Below are 11,843 nucleotides of genomic sequence, written 5' to 3' on the forward strand. Positions count from 1 at the left end.
AGAGAGAGAGAGAGAGAGAGAGAGAGAGAGAGAGAGAGAGAGAGAGAAGAAAACAACGATACAGAAATAGAAAAGAAAGATACCATTCAAAAAAGGTGAAAATAAACTCATCAAATGTTGAAGAGCATACAGTTTCAATTGGTCGAATCTTATATATCTATCTAAATAACGTGGGGAAAAAACTGCTTGAAATGAAAGCGCCAAGAATGGATTCTCACTGTTGAGTGATTCTCATCGACATTCAACAATCTTATATAAAATTGAAATCGATATGCGATTCAATTCTGAATTTATCAAAAATGTTGGAGCGGATAACTTTCATTCCACAAATTAATGGCTAAGAAAATAAACCGAAAATAAAACAAGTGGAAAATCTATTTCTTTTCAAGCGGCCCTGCATATTATTCCTTTTTTATTCAATAAAATAAAGGTATAAAGGAAAATGGCGCATTATTTTTGCAGACGTATTAATGTCATATCATTTTGAGACGTTTTTTTATTTGTTCAGACTTTCTCAGTTTTTTTTTTGCTTGGTTGTCGTAATTCCAGTTTACAATTTACAGTTGAATACTCAATAGATTGTGCTTTTTGCACTGATCCAACGGTGTTGGCTAATGCAATCATTCAGCAGCTGACCTCAAGCGTGTGGGAATGCCTTGAAACAGCTGTATCCCACGAATTATTTATAAGCAAATAATAAGAAAGCGTAATACCACGTATTCTCATCAATGACACAAAAAATGAAGCTAGAGAAAATTTACAAAACAACAATCCGATCTATGAAACAGACATTCCCAATGAGACATACACACACACACACACACTCGCACATCGACAGACAAAATGTTGGAAGAGAGTGAGAGAGAGAGAAATCGCGAAAAAATGAAACCAAAGAAATGAACGACACGATGTGAAGTGTTGCAGTTAGATGACAAAATTCGAAAATAGAAACGCTGGGACGAAAACCTCATTTCATATTAGTAATGAAAAAAAAAATCATCGAAGACACTCTGTCACATACATACACAGTGAGACAAATAGAAAAACACAGCAGCAATAGCACAGAACCAAGCAATGGGTAAGCGCATCCAACAGATAATATTTATACATGCGTTTCTTCGATGAACAACATCACTTCTCGATTTGATGCACGTTCACAACTCGAATGGAGAGAGCGAAAATACCAAAAAATATTGCGAAAAACTTGTAGATATTGAAATGGGGTTTAGGTAACTTTAGATGCATCTCACAATATTCATCCTTTCAGCCACAGACGTCATGGTTTTAAGCTGCTGTCAGTGTGTGACCATATAGATTCATCGTGTGACATACATATATATACTGATGGGAAAATAGTATTCCCAAGCTCTTTCTGTCTGACACTCAATCAGTCTCCCCTCTCTCTTACGCACTCACACACACACACACACACACCCTCATCAAATTGAAAAATATATAGAATAAATAATGAGATGATGATGAAAGCAGCAGTAACGACCGACAATATACAATTGAGAGTGTACAACATCGAATGAAATTTTGATTTGAAACGTGACTTTGGAACGGTTCAATATAGAATAGAAATGCTTTTTAATTTTGAGTTGACGTTATCGTATTGGAAGAACTTTGCATTTCTAGATGAACACCGTCACATGTTCGGAGTGTGGATTTTTGCTTAAAAATTGTATACTTTATGACGAAATATTGCTCAATAGCTCCATAATGGTGAGTGAATTTGAGCGTTGCATTAAAAAAAAATTGTGCTACCATGTATCAGTCAGTGTATGTTGAGCTTGCCTGCTGTGTGGGGTTGCATCGTCGTCGATTTAAATCCTACACACGATGAGAAATCAACAGAAAACGATGAATGCATTTAAGATGGAATAACTAAGACAAAAAAGACGAGATATGCATTTATTGTAGACTTGACAATTTTGCATGACTTAGGCGTGGTGAAGACGAAATAAAACGGCAACCGGATCGGCAACCGGCTAGCTGTACGTTAAATACGCTTTAGCTCACTTAGTCTTGTTTTGTGCTATTTTAGTCTGAGCAAAAGGTGTGCAAGTATAATACGATGGATAAGATAAAATCGTGCTTAAAATCTAACGGATAAACCAGATGAAGAAGCAAGAATTTAATTGAGCATAAACTAAACCATTTTACGTTCAACATGAATGACACTACACAATTTTGTGCAAGTCTTCGAATGTCACACAAACTGAAACGCAAAATTGAGCATTTCGCAATTTTATCGTCACGACAAAAACAATCGACCCAACACTTGAAATTCTGTTGCGTTTTTATTCTCTATTATTTTGCATAGCACAGAAACACACACACACTACAAAAGCGTATTACCCCGTCTCTCTTTTGCATCTAAACTACTTGTGCTTGACGAATAAAGTTGTGCTTTTGCTACTGATGCTTTACGATTATGATTGGTTTCTACTTGGATGTCAATCAACACGTGCATTTCCATTCAGTTTAATAATTGAAAAACAGCAAAAACAACCGAAAATCGAATGGAAGGATTGACATCAACGAATTTCTTTGTCGCATGACTGTATCCCATAAATGGTCGAACATTTTTCGATTTTCGTCAAAGACACTCGGATTTTATAGGAATATATGCTGTTTTTACACATTTTGAATCATGTTCGCATCCAATCTAAGTTTTAAAAAAGTATATGTTGCAGTCATGCCATTTTCTCAACCAAGAATGTTAATGAAGAGTCTGCTTGGATTTCACCAGGTGTTCAAATTGAAAGTTACTTCCGATTGATATTGAAATTCTTTAAAATTGATTGTGCAATAGACAAGCATATCCAATGTACAGAAGTAGAAAAAAAATGATTATCTATTTATGACTTTGAATTTATGTTTCGCATAGAAATTGCATTTATTCAACGTATATTTGATAGAAACTTGATGATCAATTATTAATACGATTTTATACAAAAAAAAAAACACTCTCCTTTTGACGTGTAATATGAATCCTCTCAATTTGTCATTCAATTGATAAACTGAAGAAGAGCGGAAGCGAAAGAATGCGAGATAAAAAAAAGCCAAAGCGGTAAATCAAAAGTGAATGAAAATGCTGTACCTTTAAGCAGCTTTCAAATATTATCTATGCTGAAAAATTACATAAAATGCTGGCACATTTAGATTGGCCTTTAAATGATTTAATGTTTGTAACTTTGACTTCATCAACGTACACATACTTATATACCTAGAAATTGTATAGCATGTGTAGGAGAGAGAGCGGGAGAGATCTCTATGGATTTAACAGAATGTAAAAGGGATGTTGCTGCAAGGTAGCGCTGTTTTTAAGATGATATAAATTGAATTGAATGTTAAGTCACAGGCAATATTCACAACTCAACCAAATTCAAAGCAAAACATTAAATTATGGTCATATGGAACGTACAGTGTACACATTTCAACGAGGTAAACTTTTAAGTTTTCAATGCTTCATGCATTTTCGGTTAAAATTACACGTTTGCAAAATGTAAAATGAAAACTCCCACAGAACCAAAAAAAAAGAACCCACAACTCAAATAAAACTTGAAACCTTATTAATGATATCGCGGTGATTCCAAACTTTTCGAACACACACATACTAACATAAAAAAGTTGCCAAGAAAACTGCATATATTGAGTTTGAGTTGAAAATTACCTTCAGAAATTACATCACCTTCGTCGATTGCTTCACGTGATACTTCAACCGAACTTGATGTTTGCGGCGCTGACTTTTCCGTTATCAAAAATTGAATGTGATCAGATAGTTCGACCTCCTTTTTTCGCGGCTTTGGCGGCACAATAATTCCCTCGCATTTTGGACGCTCCAAACTTTCGAGACTTCCATGACGCGCTAATTTTTCACCTAAATATTTCGATTCTAAATTATTTATACATTTCACAAAAGGTCCGAATGGTCCGTATCTAGACGTATGTTTTGGTTCTAAAATGTCATCAATTTGATGTTAAATAATTAAAGGTGAATGTAAGGGAGGTGAGAAAGAGACAGAGAGAGAGAGAGAAAGAAAGAAAGAAAGTAGAAAAGGACGAAAATTCAGGATATTAATCAAGGCGTTTTTTTGTGTTCGAATATTTTAGAATAGAATAACCAAAAACAAACAAAAAAGAAGACAAAAAAAAGGTTCACGAAAACTTTTGTCTTTAATAAAAATTATATTCGAAAATCATTCGGTCTTGATCAATTCTTATAATACAATGTAAAAGCGAGACATTTTTTCACAGGTTCTGCAGATAATGTAAATTGCACCGTTGTTCAAATACGCGCGTACTCCGCGAAATATTTGCAACCACAACAGAGTACATACAAACAGAATAAAGGTGTTTTATTTTGCAAATCGTAACAATAGACGCATATGCAATCGAGTGCACTAGAGCGCACGAATAAAATTGCATTGTTTCGTTTTGCACTTGAAATGCTTGAGTGGATTTTTCGATATATATTTTCATTTCGAATTTGAAATCGACATAAAAAAAGAAACATTTTTATATGGATGTGTAGATATGAGTAAATTTGTCAAAGTTGTGTGTATGTTTGCATTATAGAAATTGAATTCTACATTCTCTATGAGTAAAGGTGAACATGATCCATTTTTCTATCAATTGAGAATTCAACTATTGCGAATTGCTTTTGTAAAAATAAAGTGATCATAACACAAAATAATCACAACTTTAACAATATAAGTTGATTGATTTTCTACCGTTTGCATTTTCAATTGCGCCACGAAAAAATGGGAAGAAAAAAAACAAAATGTTGAAAATATGTTAAAGCAATTTCAGTCAATCCAACAAAATGCAATACAATCATGATCTATAATAATTGAATATTGATTTGTTCGTAGAATATCCGAGATAAAAATCAATGTTTAATATTAAACATCAAGTTGTTGACTTATTGAATTCAGATCATTCTTTCGCTTTCATTCAGATATTTTATTATTTCAAATGATTTCACATATTATAATACAATATTCATAATTGGTCATATTATTGTGGTCATATTGTCAATTCAATGTGCTATAAAAACACATTTCAATTACTAATTGAATTAGTTAACATTATGTTTTTATGAGAGTTTTATTCAACTATTCGAAGCTACAATCAAAATAATAAAATCGACAGCAATTAAATTTATAACTACTAATGGAGCATCAGGGCTGTCGTATTTTATTTCTTTCTGCCGTTTCCATTGTCCAATGCCATAATTTGGAATTTCATTGGACAAAAAATACGCCAGAGATTAACGAAATCCGACAGCCCTATAGAGCGACCACAAATGGAGCTCACTCCCTTCTGTGAAAAAGACATTGACTGATATTAGAACATCAAAAATAAATAAAAGTAAAAATTTGTTGGTCCGATCCATCGGACGGTTATAATCGACTGTTTCCATTATAAAATTTCAAAATCAATGAATCTATAGCTATGGCTATGGCCATAGTAAATCACTTTCTACGAGGGTTCCCACTATCACATTGGTGAGACATGGAACCTGAAGTAAATTTCGTTCAAGTTGAAGAAGTAATTATTTCCCCAACGACCACAGAAAAGGAATTAAAATCATGTCATGTGCAATTATTAATGTTTACACCTTGAAATTGTCTCATTCGATTGAAATATGAGAATTCTGTGTTCATAATATCAAAAATTCTGGAAAATCGATTGTATTCTGTCAGAAATTGTGACTTATGCGGCCAAATAAATCAAAAACACATTAACAGAAACTACTAATAGGGTTGATTTTATTTTTATTTCACAAAAAATGTGAAAATTTATTTAGTTTGTGTGATTATTCGTTTGCTCGCTTACCTTTACAGCTCAAATTTGTGTTACTACTAGATTTTGTACAGCAACTTTCGCATGTAGCTAAATTATTTAATAGTTTTCCATTTGTTTTGTGTGAATCGTTAGATTTTTGTTGTTGATGTTGATGGGGACATACGGCTGTGTTGTCGTTCGTCGACGTTGTGGCATGTAGCGTTGTTGTTGTTGTGCTTACTTCGGCAAAATTCGTTGATTCATCATCATTTAGCGGTTCGCCTTTTCGTTTGACCACTTTGATTTCGACTTCGACACCATGTAACTTTGACGCAACCGACTATCGATTAGAACACAATTTAACAATACCGAAGCGCCATTCCAAATTAAATAGAGGTAAATATATTAGTATAAATGTAGACGGCCAAAGCGTAAAAGAGAGATGGCATGAAAATGTTTTTGATAAATGAGAGACGGTAAATGCAAAAATACCAGCCACTGAACAAAAATGAAAACATCGAAGTAATGAATAGGATACGAACAATAATTTTCAAAGTAAATTAAATTCAATATTGCTATACTTTACTAATGACAGAAATTTCGAAATGGCTGGTAATAATCAATGATGAAATGATTAACGATACAAATGTTACAACAACATAAATATTCGATTTGTCTCTCGTTATTTCTCTAAATTTTCATTTGATTTTTTTTTTCAGTGGAAAAATGTTTGTCAATTGATTGCATTGAATGTTACTTACCTTAACGATACCTATCACAATGTGTTCTAATCCAGGTCGTTCGGAATAGTAATGTAAAATTAAGGAACCATCACTCTCTTCAGTGCAACGAAATGATGGCGCTCGCATTCCTGGATACAATGTACCCAAGTGATCGTGTAAGGCATCTAAGTTCTAATTGATTACAAAAACAATCAGAGAATATGATGAAGATGAAGAAGAAGAAGACATTCCAGAATAAAAAGAACATATATACCAAATAATTCATTAAAAGTATTAATTTAATACGAGGGCAACCGGTATTTTAAGCAGCTTTTACCGAAACTTAATTAATATTGAAAACGGAAACCAAGATGACGAGATCCACAAAGATCGAAATGATTGACAAAGTTTAACGAAATATGGTTGACGAGCTTCAACAACTTTAATGACTGACACACAGACACAAACATATATTATTGCTGAGTGAAGTTTTCTGTTAATAAAACCATTAAATGGTTTCATCTGATTCGATTATAATGGTACGAGTTGCATCCATACCATGCGACGAGTCTATTACATATGAGCTGCTCTCGAAATGAATAAAATAAGTTTTCAAGGCATAATCAACAACAAACCGGATTTCAACAGATTGTTATTGTGTGAATGTTGTTATTGTAATTCGTATTTTCACTTGCAAACAAAAAGTTTTTACTAAAGTGTGGCATCTTATTTGGTGTATTACGTAAAAGCAATAGTTCGAACACTCGTCAGATGTCGGATAAACTCTCTTCGAGTTCACATGAAGAAGACACGGAGGAAGGAGAAGAAAAAAAATCTGTATTCCTGTGAGCATCAATCCAACGTATTATTCGATATAGAAAATGTACCGTATTTATATATTATTAAGACTGCGTTTGAGCGTTGCCACTATTTATTTTGAATGTTGATTCAATCGAAAACCGTTTGTATGCGAACTAGAGAGACTAAAGCAGATTTCACCATAGTACTCAAGCATTTCATTCCTTATGGAATTATTTCCAAAAAAAAATCCATTTTATTTATTTATTATTTTTTTTTCATTTTACCTGTAAAAAATCACGTGGAGTGGCACCGAGCACTTGTAGGATTTTATCGTATCCCGAATCCTGGCAAAATTCAAAAAATGTTTTACCAAACAACTCCAGAATATCATCAGCTGGAATATCTGCAAAATAACCACAAAAAAATTAAACAAATGAATAAACAGCTCAAAATGAATGCATATTAAATCTATTTGGTTAGAATAAAAATTCATCATTTTTTTAAATACGCACAAATGAGATTCAATGTGATCGCATTTCAGGCGTATTTATAATTGATAGTTGAATTCGAGTATTCAAACTGTGAATGGTGTATTAATTGTATGAAATCAGAATTGTTTATCTGTTGTAATGAGCCTGTTGGCATGCAGGTTGTTTGATTGATATTTTGTATGTAATATATATTTTTAAGCCGAATTCGTGAAGTGAATAAGAATCTATATAGAATATCTTGCCGCATCGGATGCTAATAAAAGGAAAATTTAAATGAATATACTCTGCAATGTTGTCACTTGTATCATTTTACTATCTTTTGTTCAATAGTAAAATCGATTTTACTTGAAAATGTTCACACAAAAGATTGAGAGAGAGGGAGAGATAAAAATACTCATACACTTGGCATAAACTATTTTACGGACGCGGAAAGCGTATAAAGTGCTTACGAAAGGGTTGCGAACCAACGAAGCTTGAATTTGGAAAATGCTGATGCATAACTTTTCGGGAATATGGGCTTGTGTGGCACATCACTAGTTCTTGAACTTCACACTTAATTTATTTCACACAATTTCATCATCTGAATGATTAAGAGCATTTGCTATATCCATCGTCAACTACAAAATTCGCGATTCATTCAAGATGATTTATATGATTTTATTTTTTTTCCCTGTTATGTTAATATTTTTGCTGGTCCGACAGATTTGGCTCGACTAAAGCACAGTCAGCATCAGCAGTCTTTGATAACTAAATTTAATGTACGAAAGATTGAGAGGAAGAGAGAGAGAGAAAATTGACACAGGAAGTAGTACGATTGCAGAAAATGGAGATCAAATTTGTTGAAAGTGAGATGCGGGCCAACTCCTTTTATCTTGGTGTGAAATTCTTTTTTTGTTATAAACAAACAATACAATATGTGAGTTTTATCTTTGAATTATTGTTTGAATGAAAATATTTGCATAGGATGGAAATTGGTGTGCATTTGTCTTGTCATCTAATTTACGATGTCTGTTCACACAGTAAAAGAAAAGATGTACAAGAAATGAGACGATGTGCATTGAACTGTACGGACCGAACAATGTAAAAAGAGCGAAGCTATTTAAGTTGGATAATTTCAATCGGATGCAATGGTAAAGACAATCTTTGAAACGTGTTCGGTCGTAGTGTAAACAGTGCCAAGATCAACTGCACCAAAATGCTGGTGCATATAAAAATCCATTTGTGTATATAGCGTGTGCTGAGCATTACATCTGCAAGAAAATTAAATTCATAGCGACAAACGTGTTAGATAGAACCAAAAAAAAAACAATGTGCATTCAATTCAAAACTGAATGCCATAATTAGTTTTCATTTCCTGGAACAAACCGACAAAAAAATCATACATTTCTTATGTTAAGCAAATTTCATCATCCAGCATTTTCATTTGTTTCCGCATCGCCTTGCATACACATTTTTTCTTTTGGCAGATTGACAAGAAAGAGCATGAAATGCCCAATAGAATTCCAAAAAGTCTGCGCCGGCAAATGTCATTTGTGCTTTCATTGTCCAAATGCGTCTTTCAAAATGTATGTAAACATAATTCGAGATAGAAGATGGTGACGGTGATATTGAAATTAAAAACCGAATAACAAAAAGCGGCGGCAACAAAATGAAAACAAACAAAATTTGCAACATGAACTCTTAATGAACAACAATTTCATTTTAAAATTTCAATCGAACAAAAAAACGAACTCGAAAATCTAATAGAATATCCACGCTTAAATGTTCAGTTAAAAGCTCTTTTCACTGTTTCATTTTTCAATTGTTCGGTAGCTATGGAAAAAAAATTGAATTTGGAATATTGTAATGGATTTTGTTGCCAGAATTTGGTTTTTTCGGAGGTTATCATAAAAAAAGAACTCATGTGTAAGCAGACAAAAAAGATTTCCTGTCGAATGCAATAGTTTGTGATACATAACTGGTAATAGCTACCATTGAATAGTTTTCCAGGTCTCAGATGTTGGCTATAAACAAAGCATCAAATGCGCATTTTGAATATCACACCCAAACACTGTTCTATTGGCATTGCAGGTTGCATCGTATCATCACGATACCAGCAAAGTTTTAAAGTATCAGAAAAGGCGATCTCGATTTTGTTTACGCTGGAATTTTTGTTGACGAGTTCTATTGGGGCCATTCAAAGAACACTGAGTCAATTGAAAAGTTTGTATATTGGAACGACATCACCATATTCGTTGAGCTGATGATTTCAGCTTTATGACACAGAATAATGGCACCCTTTGGTGACCTGGTTACAAAACGGTTGAATCTTAAAGGAAGCACGCATGCGAGTATGTGTTTGTTCGGATTCGCATTACATATTCAGTATTTATTGGAATTCATTTGGCATGGGAATGGAATAGATAGATGCTACAAAGTATTTTACAGCGTTTGTAATTTGTATGAGCACCGAGAATTGAACACGATGAATGCAACAAATAAACCTCTACATCTGCATAAATGATGCGTTGCTATACATGTATGTGTGTTAATACTCCGTTTGTACCTACGCTTACTGTACGATTGAACCATGCGAAAATGCGTTAAAATGCGAAAATAATTCGAATGTTTGAAGTGTTGGTTTTACAATCGTATATACGATTACATTCGATCTCGTTTGCTCGTTTATCACGCGTGAAATACTTTCAATAAAACCCGGGTGTTTTTGAATAAAAATTCACATCATTCGAGTAAAATGTTTTGATGCAAACCATATAAAATTTGAATGCGATCATCTGCTTGAAACCATTTCGAAGCAATGCATACGTGTGCATGACTTCCCAAGTCATCAGAATAATTTAGTGCATTTTGTAGGCGTTCATTCTATGCATAATAGGTTTACGCATGTAATTTGAACAACATTGCGATGCGATTGCAAATTCAACTGTTTGTTCAATTGGAATCGACAAAACCCAAAAAATATTTGCATATCCGTTATTTCGTATGTATAGCAAAATGCTAAATTACAACGAATGAAACACTCGAACGGCTTCATAGTTTGAAACAAATATTGACATCGATTTACGTGCTTATGATAACACGGAAGAGCGGAAGGTTTTTAAATCATATCAAAGGTATAAATTTTACATATTCCATCATACAGATAATACGCTTTAGTTTATTATATCAAACGAAATTAAGTTTGAAATTGTTCATTTTTTAAATAATTTTATTTAAAATCAATCCGCTCTCCAATTGACATCCGTTCTATTCGGACCTTCGCAACACACTGCTCTGTGTGCGTGTGATACAATCATGCCTTGTGTGCGTGTGATACACTGTAGTGTTGTTCTTAAAATATATTTATGTTTGTGTGGTGTGGGAAACACTACAACGCCTTCGTTGATTTTTTTTAATTCAATCGGAATGAGGCAGTTATCTTATCTATTAAGGGTAATTGTCAAAATACAATAGAAATTATGCTGATTTCAATCATTTGATATTTTGAAAACTATTGGGAAATTTGATGGCAACCCAAGCACTCAATTTGCACTGTTCACCCGGGGAATTTGAACAGACTTATATTATTGGGACTTTATTGGGTCTTAAAAACCCAATGAAGACCCAATAAAGTCCCAATGGAGTCCCAAATGGGTCTTTACTGGGACTTTATTATCTTTAATTAAAACCCAATGAAGTCCCAATGAAATCCCAATAAAGACCCAATTGGTACTTCATTGGGTCTTCATTCCCGTGTACAAAAAAAGTGACTGACTATTTTGGGACAAACTGACTGACTATTGACTGTAAAAACAAGCAACCTTAGTTAAATTTAGTTAACTTCAATCAATTAAAGTAAGCTATGGTTAACTGCAACAGCTAACTATAGTTGACAATAATCATAGTCACCCGATAGTCGAAACGTCCCAAAATAATCGCCTGACTGACTGAGTAACTATAGTCGATTGTTTTCCATACAAAATTTTAAAATTCATGAATATAGCTAACTATAGTCACTTACAGTCAATAGTAACTTAGTCACTTTTTTTCCACT

The 11,843-nt window shown here is 33.4% G+C and overlaps 1 protein-coding gene across 2 annotated transcripts in view; it reads right to left on the bottom strand.

The window, feature by feature from the left end:
* Positions 1-11,843, bottom strand: part of LOC116345963 (guanylate cyclase soluble subunit beta-1) — a 119,122-nt gene that overhangs the window by 50,907 nt on the left and 56,372 nt on the right. The window contains exons 4-7 of one of the 2 annotated variants that reach the window (XM_031775792.1): positions 7,604-7,722; positions 6,558-6,710; positions 5,848-6,136; positions 3,680-3,886 (exon numbers count right to left, since the gene is read on the bottom strand). In XM_031775792.1, coding sequence (XP_031631652.1) covers positions 3,680-3,886; positions 5,848-6,136; positions 6,558-6,710; positions 7,604-7,722 — 768 coding nt within the window. Of the gene's footprint in view, positions 1-3,679; positions 3,965-5,847; positions 6,137-6,557; positions 6,711-7,603; positions 7,723-11,843 lie in introns of both variants that reach the window. The other variant, XM_031775791.1, reaches the window with a different exon arrangement.

Source organism: Contarinia nasturtii, unplaced genomic scaffold (genome assembly GCF_009176525.2).
Source record: "Contarinia nasturtii isolate CC-2019 unplaced genomic scaffold, AAFC_CNas_1.1 Cnas_scaffold_1371, whole genome shotgun sequence".
Lineage (NCBI taxonomy): Eukaryota > Metazoa > Arthropoda > Insecta > Diptera > Cecidomyiidae > Contarinia > Contarinia nasturtii.